Source organism: Scardinius erythrophthalmus (assembly GCF_964197995.2).
Source record: "Scardinius erythrophthalmus genome assembly, chromosome: 19".
Taxonomy (NCBI): domain Eukaryota; kingdom Metazoa; phylum Chordata; class Actinopteri; order Cypriniformes; family Leuciscidae; genus Scardinius; species Scardinius erythrophthalmus.
Genome location: NC_138239.1, coordinates 4,280,339 through 4,299,199, shown reverse-complemented (window position 1 = coordinate 4,299,199; position 18,861 = coordinate 4,280,339). Strand labels below are relative to the sequence as shown.

The 18,861-nt window shown below is 38.5% G+C and overlaps 1 protein-coding gene across 1 annotated transcript in view; it reads left to right on the top strand.

Moving 5' to 3' along the window:
* Positions 1–18,861, top strand: part of babam2 (BRISC and BRCA1 A complex member 2) — a 94,464-nt gene that overhangs the window by 37,242 nt on the left and 38,361 nt on the right. Inside the window, exon 6 of the mRNA XM_081347730.1 lies at positions 2,232–2,306. Coding sequence (XP_081203856.1) covers positions 2,232–2,306 — 75 coding nt within the window. The remainder of the gene's footprint in view (positions 1–2,231; positions 2,307–18,861) is intronic.

Here is an 18,861-nt window from a genome sequence, read left to right as displayed (position 1 = left end):
AACAAATCACTGTGGACAGATTGCCAGTCCAAGTGATAAACATAATGCCAAATTAATCAAAATATAACACTTTCACTATAGACAATTGTATTGATTATAGCTGTTTAATAGGACTTATTTATGTAATGAGTCATGTTACATAATGTTTTACTGATGCCAGACTTATTTATTTGTTTTGAACATCTTTTTTTTTGCATCTATCAAATTCCAAATATAAATACAGTATATATACTACGGTATATATATATACCAAAGCATATATATAAAGCATATACTTGAAGCACTGAATCGCTTGGCTTCACTTCAGTTAAACTGACCTCCTCCTAATGAAATTTCATGAACTAATTGACTGAAGTGGTAATAATTCTCTGCTTCATTTCCTCCTAATTTTAAAGTCCACCTTTGCAATTCTGTAATTAACAGTGCTCATTTTTTAATTAGCCGACACTTTTATACAGTGCTACTTCAGAGTTCTCTTATTACAGGGATATACTTCACAGCGGTGACTGGTAATCGTTCATCCCATTTAGGGTTTGAACCGACAACCTTATGTATGTGTTGTGCTGTTAAAAGCACAGACTATGGTGTGGGCCTCAGTGATGCACACACAGGGCAATGGGTTCTTGGTGAAGAGCAAAGCGAATTGCACAACGGGTCAAAAACGAACACACACTCCCTCACAAATGGACAGGGTTCCGTAATATGGTCGTGTTTTTGGGAAGAGTGCTGTGTGTTGGCTATGGGCGTGAGTGTGTTGCTTCATGGGCTTCAATCTTTAAAGGGATGTGGTGAATTGTGGTCTGTGGGATAACAGACTGTGATTAGGAAACATTTGTGTAATCCTCATTTTAAAATTATGTAACCCAAGTTAGGTAGATTGTATGAATGTAAACAAGGAGTCATGCTGCGAATTACGTTCGAAAGTGAATGTGACTATGGCCTACTTACTTTAGAGAGCATTTGATGAGAATTTGAAGTGAGCACTCTGAAGGGAGCAGGGCATTACTCGCTCACATGTGTTGCCTAATATGTACCTCACCTCCATTTTAAATTGAATCAAAATTGTACCTTGACAATAGTGGCGCTTGACCAATGCATCAGCACAGTATTTGATAACATAGCAGGAAAATTATTGTTTACAGCTTTTGCTGATAGCCCTTGGTAGGGACGGATTACAGTAGGTTCCCTGGAGCACCAGCTGCTATGAGGACACCCACCCAACCACCCCGAAACACACACACACCACCTTGAAAGGGACATACAAATCAATGAAACGTGTCGTTGAAGAGAATTTTTCTGAAGTCATACAGTAGCTTTGTGTGACAAATAGAAATTCAAGGCAATATTCACTGAAAAAATTCACAAATCGCACTGATATGGTTCTTGTCACTGACATTTGGAGGTGGAGATGCAGATTAGCAGTGAATACTGATTGAAATTTTTACTTTTGAATCTTATGACTTTAGAAAAACTGTGCCCATGAGACTAGGAATGTCTATAGTTGCGTCCCCCACTATGTATTCAACCTTGTATGAATTTTATACGGTTATTTTGCCATTCAACGTTGCAGTCTGTTAGCCCCTCCCCCTCTGCTACATGATTAAATCTGGGACAGTTGAGTGCATGAAGTGTTCAACATTACACACTTTGTTTTGTATTTTCAGTTAATTAAGTGCATCATCTGGATATTTAAAGTGCACTTTTTCTATTTGGAATTTTTTGTGTGAACGCATTACACTATTTATACAACAAAATGGCATAGAATAGTGCACAAGTACACAAATTGGGATGCACCTTATGTCTTCCATCCATCCAGCCATCAATTTTCCAAGCCGCTTGTCGTATGTAGAGTTGACGTCTATTCCAGCATCATGGGCCGCAGCCTGGAGCGGACGAATGGCCAGTCCATCGAAGGGCTAACACAACTGTATGGATGTCTTTTGTGCGGCTTTTACATCATTATGAAGCTTGAAAGCCTCAGTCCCCATTAATTTTAATATGATGGAAAAGAGCAATTAGTGCGATTTTTTTCAGAATTTCTGAACTTTAGTATTTTAGGCCAGAAATATAGTCAAAATGGGTTTGGGACAAATTGACAATGAGAAAAAAATGACAGAATTTTCATTATGGATAAATGAAGTTGGTTACTGTGTGAGGAATGTTACAGAATGTGTGTGTGTGTGTTCACTATTTGATGTTCTTCATGTGTTTTTTTTTTCTTCTTCTTCTAGACGGGGGAGTTTTCTGCTCGATTCCTCCTCAAACTCCCTGTGGATTTTAGCAACATTCCCATCTATCTTCTCAAGGTAAGTCACATCCATCAATACTCACTCTCTGATAGCACATAAGCCCCTGTATCTTTGATTTGTTTGGAGAAAGGATGTTTATCTCCACCAAACGTTGCATTAGAAAAAAGTGCATGTAAGAATAGGTCGCTCATTTCTCTGCTCTTGTTTGTGCGTGTGTGTAGGCTGCGAGTTGACTAATCAGCAGCCTGTCACTCCCAATCAACTCTGAGCTGTGTTGTGTCTGCAGGCCCTCTCTCTCTCTCTCTCTCTCTCGCCTCCCCTTCCAGTCACCCCGTGTCTTGCCCTCCCTCCCCTTGGTTTTTTTCTTTTCTATTTGCCCGTCTCTGCCGCACTAGCATGTGTATGTTTGTGTATGTTAGTGGGCATGTGTGCGTGAGAGGGCGTGTACGGCCTCGGGAGGCCTTTGCTCTATGGCCTTTCCCAGTCTGAGCCATGTTTGTCCTCCCCAAGAGAGCTGAAATGATGGTAAACATACGGAAAACAGCAGCCTTCATCAGCATCACCGTCTCACCATTCAGTCCCTCAGTAGTACACTACACTCACGCATAGACATGTACAGTTCACTCCCAGTGGACCATACTACACTGAAACTCACTTGAGCTACAGGTCAGCCTCGTTCTGTGAGGTCACCGGGGTCATTGATCCCAGCTAATCTGTCATGAAGCTTGACATATCAAGACCCAGATATATGATATGAAATCAAAATGTATTATTGTAGCTTTTCATCTGGTTCAAAGGAGTGTTGTACGTACACTTACTGTTGCAGTGTATTATTTCATTTACATTTAACATTTATGCATTTGCCAGATGCTTTTATCCAAAGTGACTTGCATTGCATTCAAGGTATACAGTTTATCAGTTCATGCATTTCCCGGGAATCGAACACATGATCTTGTTGCACTGCTTGAGCTACAGAAATGCTCAAATATCTCTCGCCGAATTCTCAAGTATTTTCTCGCCACTAGCTGCACCAAATTATACTGCAAAAATATGTCAGGCATCTTAAACAGATTTCAGTTTCATTTGGTTTCCAGTTTTCTGTGAAACTGTTGTCTTGATATTAGCAGGTTCAAATATGTTATGCTCATTATGTAGGGATTTATTTATTTTTAACGATCATTAATCAGAGTAAATTTGTGCTGGAAAATGTTTCCCTGCCTACATATGCAATGTCCAACTATAATTATGATTTCTTATAAAATGAGGGTATATATGAAGAGATCAGATGCAAAAGCCTCTAAGTGCCATCTGAAATTTTCTTCGAGAATGATCATTTTTATAAAGCTTGTATTTAAGTTAAGTGATTTCACTTAAATGACAATTAATAGGTAATTTGCATTGCCATTTAAGTGAAATTATTGAACTTAAATATACGAGCTTGATAAAAATGATCATTATAGAAGAAAATTTCAGATGGCACTTAGAGGCTTTTGCATCTGAACTCTTTATATATATATATATATATATATATATATATATATATATATATATATATATATATATATATATATATATATATATATATATATTCATTATGAAGAGCTTGTGGTCTCCATAATGTAAGATCCTCGGTTTTATTTAAAAATAAACTCCTTGATTTAGGAGTTTTCCTTTGTAGTATGACAACTTTTGTAGTCGCGATTTGTCATAGTTGGCTTCATGGACTGACCATTTTCCACAGAAACAATTCACATCCAGATTTAGAGGCGCTTGTGACAGGCCAGTTGAGTGTACAATGGAAACATTTTTTTTTTAATCAGCCCCTAAATTTGCCTGAATGGCATCAAAAAGTAGCCAGAAAATGTCAATGGGATTCACTGGACAATTAACACAAAATTTACAGAAAATTAAATCCATATGTTGTTGCTGAAGTGTGTTGTTGTCTTAATTAATAATTATTTTTAATTAGTCAATTAATTAATTTGGTATAAGGGAGTTTGTTTGATATAAGACACGGTCATGTGCATGTCAAAATAATTCTTAGTCTGAAAAATGTAAATATAAATTAAGGCCAAGAGAAATAAATAAAACTAACTGGTATGACTTCATTTAGACTTTAAATTGCCATTGGTCCACGAGGGTTACTTAAGGATGTGCTCTTTGACATGGGAATCTTTTCAGGTTCTCCTCTTCACTTTTCAAGGTCAGACATGAGTAAAAACATGAATACTTTGGCCAATTGCAGAGCGCTTTAAACATATTCACATCTCTATGATCAGATTAACTGCCTTTATCTCACCGCTGTCATTATTGTTGTGTGTTTGTTGCATTTCTGAGAACATAGCTCGCAGCATATATTTAATTACTCATTTAAACACTGCTCCCAACATCTTGAGCTGTGCTGGAATGTTCACAAACATTATACCATTACTCAGCTATTTAAAACTTCTGTTTAACCCAAGTGAAGAATGAAGAACTAGTACATTGGGAAGAGATATTGAGGTCTTTAAGATAATGGTTACTAGAAATCCCAAAAACACAGAATGAATGTACCTACATTGATCTGAATTTTGAGTCATATAAACAACTTACTCAGAATGTCCTCTGCAATGACTTGCATACTAGAGAAAACTGCATTTGACTGGAGCCACCAGTCTGAAATTCTCATTGATCAAAGTTATGGTTGCATGTTGAGAAAGTACTTTAGTGTGCAGGCACTCTAACAGAAGATTGATTTATATCTGCACATGTCCAAATTAAAGTAATTTTGCCTACTACGAGACCAAGGAAGTTGTAGAAGGTCAAACTATCTGAGGAACTGGAGCCAAAAGGAGATTTCACAAGAAAACCCTTTGAATAAAGGCTTAACTCAGGGGTGTTCAATCCTGTAGAGTTTTGCTCCAATCATAATTAAACACTTGAACCAGCTAATCAAGGTCGTCAGGATTACTGGAAACTTCCAGGCAAGTGTGTTGGGGCAGGGTGGAGCCAGACTCTCTAGGCCTTCCAGGATTGGACAGTTCTGGCTTAACTGGTATATAGACCATAATATGAAAATGTTCCATGTAAATGTGGTTATTGAGTTTTGCTTGACAATGCTATCCTAACTTGAGAGCAAAATCAGAAGTGATATTATATATTAATAGTATATAATATGATATCACTGTCTCTCACACTAAAGGTGGAGATGCTTGTTAACAATGGAGAAAAGACAATCTAGTTGAATTTGCACTAGCTCAAAGATCTCTGGTTTAGGGGTCCTATCTCTTTCTTCCTGTCCAATACCTTCCATTACAAGAGGTTTGAAAGTCAGCAAACATCACAGCCTTTTTTTCACTCCTCTAAGTTGCTGGTAGATGGCATTTTGACTCTTCTAATCTTCATCAAATCTCCAATGACGTCCTCTCCTCTCCAGGTTTGCCTTTGCCCTCTGCTACAGCGCAGCGAGGCCATGAAGGCACCGGGAGGAATGGTGTCATGTACCATGATATTTGCCTGGAGTGTGCCATCTCACTGGTTTTATCTTAGTAGGCTGGACATGTTTACCTTCCCAAATCCACTTGTGTACTTCGGGGCATCGAGGACTTGTCATGAGAGCAGTCTGCAATGGTGGAGAGAAATAGAGGACATTGGCACTGTGAAGTAATCCAGGCATCAGTAGTTTTTTTTTTCCTGGTGAGGACAGAAAGACCTGCAACTGCTGTCTTGTCTGTCTTCTTTTGGATTGACTTAGGGAGGTCGAAGTGGGAGCCCTAACCCTTGCAAAAATGTTTCATGTTTAAAAGCCGATGCAAAATGATTGATGATTATCAGAATTCAAGCTCATTTCAGGCTTTAGAACAAAACACGAGTACTGTACCTCAGACAGAGCTGATCAGGCCTATACGCACAGTACGCAAGGCCCCGCCTCCCCCTCATGTCAAAGCGCGTCAATCAAAGTTTACAACATCGATGAGAAAATTAAGCAGAACTATCCTTCTGGTCACGAAAAGAGAGAGAGAAAAAAACACCATGAGAGTGAATTGCGGGAAATCAGGCAGAGATGTGTTCTCTCCTCTCCAAGTTTGATGTCAGCAAAGAACAGTAAAGTTAAGTTGATGTGCATCTCTCTCTAGTCTGTCTGACAGTCTGTTCTGTGACTGACAAAAAAAAGTGAGAGTGAAATACAACTATTTATTACGTTTGATAAACGACAAAGGGCAATGGTGTTTGTTCATAAACTACAGCTCGGAAAAGATAACCGCGTCGCGCGTTAAGCCCAATTTATACTTCTGCGTCGAACTCACGCCGTAGCTCTGTCATAGGCTGTGTGTAGCACGCGTACCCTTCGGCGTGCTACCCACTATCAACACAGTGACATGCTATGGCAAGCCATTTTAGCTTTTATTCATTCACAGGATGCATTTTTGATTTCAATAATTAAATTTGTACTATTTAAAATGTGAATTCTTGATATTAAGAATGTACTTTTTCTAGTAACAATGTCTATTTCTGATATCAGGAGTTACATTTTCATTAGTACTAGTTAAAGGAGGGAGGATTGTAGTGTAGTGGGAGCACTGGGGTGTCAGGTGTGACTGTGTGGCAATGGCAAATGGTTTACAAGGCTCATGGGTCAGGTAAGAGGGCAGAATTTTGCTTAGGCCGTGTGTCCGCTCTGCTGAAAACGCCTAGCTATGGGCGCTTGAGAGCGTTTTGCCAGCGTTGCGTTTTTTTCAGTTGAGACACTTTGCTTGTTATGATACGGAATATCTGCGAAAGTGTTACTAGTATCTCATTTCACACATTTTGTTTCTGTGTTGATTCTATATTAAAATGTCGATACAATGTAATGTATTTTCTCTGGTTCTTGTTTTAAATGATTTTGTTCAGTTATTATGCTTATTGTTGTCATCTGTTGACGTTGTACAAGCAGAATGTGGCGGTTGGTCGGTGTGGTATTAGTCCCGCCCCTCCTCCACTGTGATTGGACGGTTGGGTAAAAAGTGACAGTGATGAGTGCTGCGTTTTACCCAAAGTTGAACATTCTTCAACTCTCAGCGACCTGTAGTAAACGGCGAACACTCAGCGATTCAGCATGAAAAAAAAAACGCTCAGTGCCTTGTTACGCTCATGGCGTTTTAAAAACGCAGCACTCCCATTGAAAACAATTGAAAAAATACGCCAGCCGCGTGAAAAAAAACGCTTTGTTGGACACACGGCCTTAGGGCCCCAGGGAGGTCAGGATCGGCTCTGACCTCAGACAGATCAATCCAGTAGGCTTGGACTGAGCACCGTTCACTGCTCTTTTGTTGGCTCTGTTTAGCATGATACCCGTTAAGCTCTAAATGTCAGCTGTCCTAGTTTGCGCTGCCATCGGTGAAGCGAGCTGAGGCTCTGTGTTCGTGACAAGCCTGATCAGTCTCACTTCACTGGAGCCGTACGGGCCGCTAGCCGAGACCTGGCTTCCTGTGCAACGGGTGAGGAGGAGGATTGTGCCGTTGGCCCTCAGGGAGACCACAACCACCACCGTTGATTATTTTAGACAACTCCGGCGAGTCACGTGCCAGGTCTACAAGTTGCTTTTTGGCTGCTGATAAAGGGCCAATCGGTTGCTGTTGAATAGTCAAAATAGTGAAATTACTGATTGCTTGAATGAAATATGAAAGAGTTAAGCAAGGAGGCCTGCTTCTGTCATGGTTTTAACATCTCCCAAGGAGCACTTACTGAAAAGCAGCAAATCTTGTAATTGCAACTTTTTATGTTATGCCTACATCAACACATTTAATTTAAAATCCAGTTCAAAAACAATGTCTCCAGCGAGTGAAATGAAAAGCAAAACGGATCACTGACGACGGGCCTATTCACACCAGGAATTAAATGAAAAAGCAAAACAAATCGAAGATGACATGTTTGTTCATGTCAAGAGTGAAATAAAAAAGCATTCCAGTTATTCACGTGCAAAATGCAACCCATCTGAAACGACACTTGCGTGAGTCTTGACATTTGAGCTTGGGGGTGCCAAACCGAGCCAGTTGATTTGGGCTGTCACATTTTTAAACACATTTTTGCTTCTCTATAGTAAACCTACAAAAACGTAACTCTTTGTGTACCATATTCAAGTGATTTTATGATAGATCAGCAGCAAGCGCGTGAGATTGACATGGCAATCAGATTTTGCACGCATATTACTTCTAATTTTGCTCTGTAAAACTCTTAGCACTTGAAATGAGTGCATGTTTGTCAACACGATCTCAAAGTAGGCTTTTATTAAGCAAATCAGTTTTCAGCAAATTTGGTTGTCAAAGTAAGTGGACGTTGTAAAAAAAACCCCACAGAATATCCAATTTATGCCACACAACTGGCAAGCAGTATACCATAAAGATACAGATTTATCACGTGATTAACTTCTTATGCAAATGAGATTAGATGAAGGCGTTAGTTTGACTGGATTTATTAATTCCTTTACAAAATAATTTAAATGGTATAAAAATACATTATGTGCATATTTACTTTTGAGATAAAAAATGATATTAAAGGGGTGGTTCACTGCCTTTTTTCTTTGCTTGATTGTGTTTATGGGCTGCAATATAACATGTCTTCGTGTTTCGTTTGTTAAAAAACGCCTTATTTTTCATAAATTTCACCTTTATTGTAAGCCGCTTCCTCCTCTGTCATTTGAACGACCGGTTGACTTCCTGATTCTATGAAACCACTCCCTCAGAAAGAGGCAATGAGCTCAGATTGGTTAGTTCGGCCGGTGTGTTGTAATTGGCTAAACTGCGTCCGGAATCTTCACGCCCATTACCTTTACGGGCGACAGTTGCATGTGCTCCGGTCAAATGTAATGGTGTCAATATTGCCTCATCAGTTTGAGCCAGAATCAGACCCAGAGAGCGGTGATGAAGAGAGTCAAGCAGAACCTCCGCAAACACGGCTCTTACTAAACGTTTCTGAATGGTAATTTATTTTATTTTATTATTATTCTCTCAAAGAATTTCCATACGCTGTTACTTGAAAATGCTACTGCTGTTTGTTAGCTTTTGAGATACGCTTTCCCCCTGATTAAACATTTAATATAACTGAATACATGACTGAGTAATACCGTTTTTTAAAGATATTGTTTTATTGATAGAATGAACAACCGTTTAACTATTCACAAAGCTTAGTTTACTCAGTTTGTCGTTTTCTTTAGGTGTACATGTGATAACAGCAGCTGAAGTTTGCTGTTGCGATAATTTTTTGAAGTTTGTACACGTTTGTCTTATACACACAAAATAGCATCGAACTAACTAGCTACTATAAACAAACAGCTTTGGCATTGGTTTGCGTTCTTGATCAAATAAAAAAATTACGTCATAAAGTATACATGGAAAATACGTTTACAAAATTTGTACATATTACAAATTCGGGTCCAAAATGTTTGTACGCGTTTGTCATATACTAAAGCCAGCGCTGGCATTTTTTTACATCCTTGATAAAACTAAAACATTACGTCTTAAATTATACAGGCAAATACATTTAAAATGCTTAAATCTTACTTGCAGGTTGTGGCCTCTGGTTTTAAAGCTGTAACTGCTTCATGTTGGAGTAATAGTTTCTTGTTGAATCCGGCATTGAACTCGTGTAGATTCTGGAAGCTGTCTTCCGTAAAATGTGCAGCACAGAGAGCTAAACTACGATTGTAATTGTCAGGAACATAACCAAACTTAAATTTTAACCATTGTTGACGAACTACAGCGTCTGTAGGAAGCCTGAACACAGAAGACCTGACAGCTACAGCTCTCCACTATAACTCCTCCTCTTCGACAGCAGAACATGTTCCGGAGGGAGGGTGGATGTAAATGTATGGGTTAGTTACGTATAAAACCCGGGAAGTATCTCGTTGTAGTCCCATTCGAGACGTTTTTGTAGGCATTAAACTTCCTGATTTTTAAAAGACAATATCTCCGCTTACGTTGAACTTTAAGCGCAGCAACTTTGCAGATACTGTTCATGCACCAACAGCAACATTACACAGTATTTAAAATGAAAAAAGTGAAATAGCAATCAACCACCCCTTTAAAAAATATATTTCAGTCACTAGAGCCAATTCCCCCAAGCTACACCCACATTTCACTCTCTTTAACATAGTGATATAGATAAATTCACTGTAATGGCAATATAAGAGCTGTGCTTATTATAAATAATAGTGATACAAGAAAAGTTTAAGGTAGATAAAGATTAAACATAACAATTTTCATTTTGACTATTCCCATCTAGTTCTGAGAACTCAAAAACAAATCTTATTGGACATTGAGTTTGTTTATTGAGTGAAGAAAGAAAAAAAAAAATGACCAAGAATGAAGAAAAAAAAAGAAATCCTTGCTTTGTCATCAAAATATTTTGCCTCGTCCATATTATTACATTTTTCCGTTTTTGTGGAAAATGCTCAGTCTCACTTTAAAGGAGAGACTTTATGAGTGCACTGATTCTTGGTTTCTTTTTTCTAGTACATCCGCACTCTACTGTATGTCCAGACGGCCACATCACATTCATCAGCCTCCCTGCCCTTCCTCATGCCACTTCAACTTAAATAGTTGGCCAATTAGTTTTACTCTAATTATGTTGTGAGTACTTTTCAGTCTTGATTTAAGTGCGCTCTTAACATCAGTGGCGGCAGTCGCCAGAGGCCTCGAGGTCTGTGCCTTTCTCCTCACTTCTGTTCCCCAGCCTTATTTATGCAGGAGACACACTCATTTTAATGCTCTCTTCCCTTATTCCCTTATTCCCATTCTTTCATTCAGTCATTCAATGAGATCTTAAGACATGTCTGTCAAACCTTTTGCATATGAAGTGAGATGTGGTTTCCCTTTAAAAAGGAAAAGATGAACATTTGTAAGAAATGTAACCTCATCATCATTAAACTCTTATGCAACAATTAATTTCAAGGCTGTCTGTGCCAATTTAAATCTTTATTATTATTTCAATTAAAGCAAATTAAACATAGCAGGAGAAATGTTCCCTCCTAATTTGCTTTTCTCTTGTGCATGTCACATGAACGGCATTCACGATCAAGATCCTTAGGTGAGACGTTAATAAAAACTGTCATGGAGTTTTGTTCGACAGCCCCGGGCGTGGTTTGATTTTAAACTGGGATATGCATTGACCGTCTCCAAGAGAAATGGAGAGTGGGTGTAAAACAGAAAGAAAGGAGAAAGACATGATTGAAGGGTTGAGGTTTAATGAATCGTTTTAACGTCAGTGCCTTAGAAACCCCCCGCTGCATTAAGCACACATTGAATTAGACCATGAATTTTCTCGACACGGGCACTGATTGACGTCACACACTCTGTCATAGGTACAAATTCCCAAGATTGTTCTCTGTATCTTTAATATGTGCTTCTCATGGACAGCATTGAGTGTAATTTAAAAAATAAACCTTTAAGTGAAGATGTTTTTGTATTTATATGGGCTGTCACTCGTTTTGATCATAGACATGGTCACTGCTTATCTTTCATCTTTCTCTTCCACTGACCTATTTTTCCCAATGGACAGATTATTGCTGTCTAAATAGAAAATTATGCTATTTTACACTGTCCTATCGTATTTGCATCAGAGCTCAACAGCACGTTATGTACCACAGTGCGATCTGGAAACTCGTGTTTGTTCCAAAGGTTGCTGTCCGAATAATGGGCGTTGTACATTATTAACATTTAGGCCGGCATTGGATTTATTCAGGTGTGGCTCGGACGTCAAAACCTTAAGAACTAAATGTGTGGTGCTTAAATTTAAGGTGGAGCACCAAGGAGTTTAGTGTTTCCGTTGGCGTGGATGCAGTTTTCTTGTTGAGGTACAGACTAGTAGGATATTGCACGACAAAAGCATTATTATACAAATGAGCTTTTTTCTGATATATAACTTGTAATTGTTATTCTATGAGACATAAATTGTTGACTTCAAAGTACAGACTTCAAAGTACATCTGTCACTTGGTAGAAATGAACCACATTCCCACATGGACAGTTTGCACGTCGTGCCCTCTTCCATAAAAAAAATACAAACAAAACTATTGAAGGTAAAAGAAAACGTAACCCAGCATTAAACATGTCTTGTAAATCACACTTATTTCTGTTGTTTACTTTATCATTTATAAAGTTGTCAGTGTTCCTGTCTATGTATGTTAATCATATTGCATATTATCAGGCCTTTGCACGTCATAGAAATACATTTTAGTATTTGATTTTAAATACTTATTTTTTTTAACATATAATTAATTATATGATTTGATAATCTTGAGTCCTAAATCAGCACCAGTTAAGAGCCACTGATATGTGCAGTGTCTATTACAGTTTCATGACATGACATGCCATCCTTGCCAATCTTGTTCCATTTGGCCTTTAGATCCAGGAAAGGTTCATTGACTAGATCTTACGGTAAACTCTTGGATTCATTGCAAGAGATGTGAAGATTGTGTGCTCTCCGAAGGCATTTTATTTTGGAGATAAGCTGCTTTGTGAAATGCATTATAACTGTGACCGGACTCGGAGCATGCAAAGATGCTAACTGTTATAGGAATTGTACGCCGGACAACTTCTTTAAGTGGACTGTGTGTAGTGCAGTTTAATGTTTTCACACCCACACGATGAATGGCATCTGACAACAAACCGAATCACAGCAAAAGCTCTGGTGTGAAATCACCTGTAAGATTAAGAACCTCTTCTCAACACCCTTATATAACTTGAGACATTTGATTTCGGCAGCCTTTAATAGTGGAATTGATTGATTTAGCAACAATTAATATGTAAGAGAGTAGTGTTACTGTTCTCTCTTAGTACTCAGATTGTGAAATTGTAAGAACTGTGCTGGCCGACTAACATCAGACGTACTCGTGTCGTGGGGTTTTATGATTCATCTGCGGCGTGCTGTGTTATAAGGGCTTTGAAATTAATTGACTCACTTTCTTTTGCATGTCAAGCACTGAGATACTGGAGTGTAAGACATCTGACATGGAAATCAAGGCAAGGCTTTGTATTTATTTATTTTATTTATTTTTTTTTTTTTTTGTTAGAGTCATAACTCAAGCATATGGTTGAAATTTGTTAGCCTCTCTGTTGTGTACATACAGGTGAAACTCGAAAAATTTGAATATCTTGCAAAAGTTCATTTATTTCAGTAATTCAACTTAAAAGAAGAAAAGGTGAAACTAATATATTACATAGAAAGTGAGATATTTCAAGCCTTTATTTGTTATAATTTTGATGATTATGGCTTACAGCTTATGAAAATTTTAGTTTCTGAGCTTTTGAATTTGGTGCTTTCATAAACTGTAAGCCATAATCATCAAAATTATAACAAATAAATGCTTGAAATATCTCACTTTGTATGTAATGAGTATATATAATAGACTAGTTTCACCTTTTAAGTTGAATTACTGAAATAAATGAACTTTTGCACGATATTCAAATTTTTCGAGTTTCAAGTATACTGTGTTTTTTGTCATGAAAAACACATGATTAGCTATATCTGATACCATATATACAGTCAAACCAAGATTTATTCAGACACCTTCAACATTTCTCACATTATCGCTGTTTATTCGCTATAGTTTAGAAAATGGTAATAAAATACTCACTGGTTTACACTCACAATACAGTTGATATTTCACTGGTTTTGGCCATACTTCTGTTAGACTGTCTCACAAATGAATTAGGTTGAATAGCTGTCAGCTGTTACATTTAAGTACACAATTAGATAATACCAATTTAGGTCAACAAATTACCAAACAATAGTGTCTTGCACCCACTAGTCAAGTCAAGTCACCTTCATTTATATAGCGCTTTTAACAACATAGATTGTTTCAAAGCAGCTTTACACTAGTAAAAAAAATATCAAGAATTATATCTGGTGTCTGAATAATTGTTGGTTTGACTGTATACACTCAGTGGCCACTTTATTAGGTACACCTTGCTAGTACCTGGTTGTACCCCCCTTTTGCATTCAGAACTGCCTTAATTCTTCATGGCATAGATTCAACAACGTGCTGAAAACATTCCTCTGAGACTTTGGTCCATATTGACATGATATCATCACGCAGTTGCTCCAGATTTGTCGACTGCTTATCCATGATGTGAATCTCCCGTTCCACCACATCCCAAAGCTACTCTATTGGACTGAGATCTGGTGACTGTGGAGGCCGTTTGAGTATTGTGGTGCGTAATCCTGCAGAAGATGGTACACTGTGGTCACAATGGACATGGTCAGCAACAATACTCAAGTAGACTGTGGTGTTTAAGGATGTGTTCACACTTGGCAAGTTTGGTTTGATTAAAACGAACCCTGGTGCAATTGCTCTGTTAGTGCCAACGGAACCCTGGTGACACCAAACAAGCAGGCCGAGATTCACTTCGAAACTAATTCTGGTGTGGTTCGAATGAAATATGAACGCAAAACGGATCAAATACTTGTAAACGAACCAAAAACAAGAAGATGAAACACTAAAAAGGACAGAATGCTCATGCATATTGTTTTTTTTTTCTCTCGTCTTAGTCACGCGTTTGCCCATCACAGTTCAGTACAGGTGTCAGAACCACGTCTCCTCACAGCAGATCTTTGTTTGTGTGTGTGACGGAGGGATTCCTGCTGCTGTTTTGACTCATTTACACATTTTATAAGCTCTTCACGAGTTCTCAGCTGGTCAAAATACCATTATATGTAGCTACGCACATTCAACGAGCGTATTTAGCCCAGAACACAGCATTGTTTTGGATGTTCGGTAAGTTCCGTTGTGAAATATACGTCATAAAAGCCGACCAATCAGGTTGTGAACATATCCATATGCCTTTAGGTTCGGTATCTTTTGGTTTGGTGATAAAAATGCCAATTTGAATTTTAAGCGGACCAGGACTTAATTTTTGTTTTGGTCCGGACAAGTGTGAACACACCCTAAATGATGCTCTATTGGTACTAAGGGGCCCAAAGTATGCCAATAAAATATCCCTCACTCCATTACACCACCAGCAGCCTGAACCATTGATACAGAGAAGGATGGATCCATAATTTCATGTTGTTTGTGCAAAATTCTGACCCTACTATCTGATTGTCAATTTATTTCTAATCTACTATTGTCTGATTTTTGTGAGCCCTTGCAAAATGTAGCGCCATTTTCCTGTTCTTAGCTGAAGGAATTGGCAACTGGTGTGTCTTCTGCTGCTGTAGCTCGTCTGCTTCAAGGTTCGAGGTGTTTTGCGTTCAGAAATGCTCTTCTGCAGACCTAGGTTGTAACGAGTGGTTAGTTTTGGTAGTTTTGATTAGGGATGCACTGAAACACAACACATTGACTAACCATGTGAACAAAGTTATCAGCTAATGCTGATAATACCAAAAATAGTAAAATTATTGTCAAATATATTGTATGTAATGTACACGGACCGACTGCCTCTCCCTAGTAATCAGCGCCGCCCCGTTCCTTAACTCGCCGCCCTTCGCCAGGTTCCCGACTGGAGTGGGTGTGATTGGAGAGGAGAGGCGCTGAAGATGAGAATTGGCGGCCACTGCTGTTAAATGCTGAGCGCGCCTCTCCTCGAGAGACCGGTCTCTTTCATGTGCATGCACACTGGTGTCCTCGTGGGTCCAGGAAGGGAGCGTGGAGGGATTCCAGCGCTGCCCAATATGTGAGTCGCCGGACCCGCTGTCCGGAATGGAGAAACATGCGTGACGGCGCTGATGGGCTAGGACGCCAGGCCGCTATTCCCCTCAGTTGCCGGGGCCTAGAGAGGACAAACCGCGATGCGATGAGAGAGAAGCCCATGTGAACGCCGGACACCGCCCCCTTACCTGGACCCATCCCATCTCTTCACTACCCATCCTTCACGATTCCCTGGCACGACAAGGTCACCAGATCCCTTGTTGTTTTAACACTTTATTTCCCCCATTTTTTGGATTTTTTATGTTTATTTACTTTAATAAATGCCTCTCCGAGGCCTGGCACCACTCCCACTGTGTCTGTCATTTGCTCCTCCCACCACAGTAACTAATAACATTTAACACATACCAAATAAATAATGCAAATGAGTCACATACTTGAGTTACATTTTTTTCATTTTTGTATTAATGCCAGTGCCATTTAAAGACAAACTCCTACACCAGCTGTATAAAGTGACAAGCAGGAAAAGCTACGTTTCTCTCTGCCATAATTGCTTTCTATTTCTTTCCACATTGCCGCATATTAAAAATCAAATAGATTACCTGTGATTGTACGATGCCACACAGCATTTCCACTGCCCGTGTGGACACAGACAAATGACTTGCTGAAGCTGTTAAACATTTTGACATTTATTTCTGGATCTTTCTCTCACGTTCTGTCTGAGACTCATGAAGCAGGTTGTTGAGTGCCCACATCCCGTCAGTGATCTCTCAGAGGCGTATCAATCTGAGCACCTGACGTCTCTGAAACGGCTCTCCCCGCTCTAGCAAAGCTCAGATTAGGAGAGTGCAGAGTGACATAAAGCCCCTTTAACAGTGGCCTACACCCACCGTTCAGCTTTATGCCAGCGGCAGCACGGAGCTTTTGGCTGCTTGTTTGTTTATCTGTTCTGCGCTGCATGTGGAGTCTCTATCCTCTCATGTATTAGCACCGCTGTTGGGATATGTCAAGCTGACTGACAAGGTCACGTCAAGAACTTCATTTCTGCCAAGATGATGTTGTTAAAAATATTGCCATTTACTGAATATACCTGGGATTATCCTCTATTTGGAATCAGAGAATTGGGGCGATAAGCACATAAGCAGAGACTGTTTTGGAAAGTTCCTCTTTGCTTTGAGATAGTGTGCGTAGAACAAGTTTTTCTCTTTGTGTGGCTGCAATGTTTCTGGAGAACTGTTTGCCCAACACAAGCGTGTTGAGTAATGTGATGACAGGAATGAAATGCTATAATACCTCCAGAACACTCATAATCTCATTGGCACTCCATGTCCACTCACTCATTGTCTCGCAAAAAAAAAAAAAAAAAAAAAAATACACGTTTACTTTTACTGTGCAAACATGGAGTAATGGATCTGACAAGAATGTTATGTTGGAGACTGTGGATATGACATCAATGGCTATGACTTCAACACCCTTCTTTAAGATGACATTCAGTGTATAATTAACTGCCCAACAGACAAGCTGCTTCTCTCCATTGCCTTGTGTGCTTTCTTTTTATGTGTACACCAACTGAAAAAAGTAATTGTGATTTAACGGTAAAAGACCGTAAAAATGCAACAGTAAAAACCTTTTAATTGGTTCCCAGTAAGTTTCCTTACTATATATGGTGAATAACTGTAATAGATCTAACCTTAATGTAATTTTACAGTAAAATACTGTTAAATTTACAGCTTTTGGCAGTGAAAAATTAAGAAGTCATTGTATAATTTACACTGAAAAACCGTAAATTGACATTCCCAGAATTATCTGCATGACACTTCTCATTAGATTTATTTTCATTGAAATAACTGTTTCTTCTTAGTTTTTCTCTCTCTAATCATGTATGATTAACCAAGTTTTTTACCGTAAATTTCTGATTTTTTACAGTATAGTTGTTAGTGTTTCAGTTAATTATGTGTAGGGAATAAGTCACTAAATCAAGTTTCTGTCATTCAGAAAAGACCATGGCAACATGAATTGGAACTGTAAAGCTCTCAACAAACCTGATAGAAATCTAATCAAAAACTTGAAATGTCTTTCTTCAACCAATCACAATCATGTATTCCACGATTGCACTCTGTTTCAGTCAGAGTTTGTTTGTAAGTATTTAAATCAAAAGTTTCATACCATAAATGTCTGTGGGAACTCTGAAATCATATCCAAAATGTTTACTTAAACAACATCCCAATCATATCCATGTTTTACACAGTTTTTCTTTCAAGTTGCCAAATAACACAATATACTGTAGCTGCCAAATAATATTGTTTACGACTAATCATAGAGAACGAAAAACAAGCAAGAGATCTAGACATTACACCGTGCACCTGTGTGATCAAAGCGGATTCTTCTATATGGCACACTGTGCCCGTTTGAGACACTCCCTGCTCTGTGCGTGACTGTAGAACATTTCATGCCAATGCCAGTAGTCGTAATTTGCAGGCGGATTGAGCGCTCCAACAGTAAACACTGACTCAGGCCCAAGGAATCTTAAAAGCTTTGAAGTAATTGCAGGTTCCTCCTGTTTCTCCACCATCGCTTGGCCATCAGAAACCAGAGCTGTGCCACAGCAAACATCTGTAAGAGAGGAAATAAGCTGTCCAACACCAATCTCTATAGGGCTTTTTGATCTCTGTGTTCAGATTAATGAGCTGTGTCTACTGTTTTGCAGCACTCTATACAGCCAGAGATAGGGTATATATATATATATATATATATATATATATATATATATATATATATATATATATATATATATATATATATATATATATATATATATATATATATATATATATATGCAGTGCTTGACAAAAGTCGGGAATGATTACTTTTTTAAATGTTTTTGAAAGAAGTCACTTATGCTCAGCGAGGCTGCATTTATTTGATCAAAAATACAGTAAAAACATTAATATTGTGAGCTATAATATTCAGTGCAATCACAGGAATAAATAACATTTTAAAATATATTCAA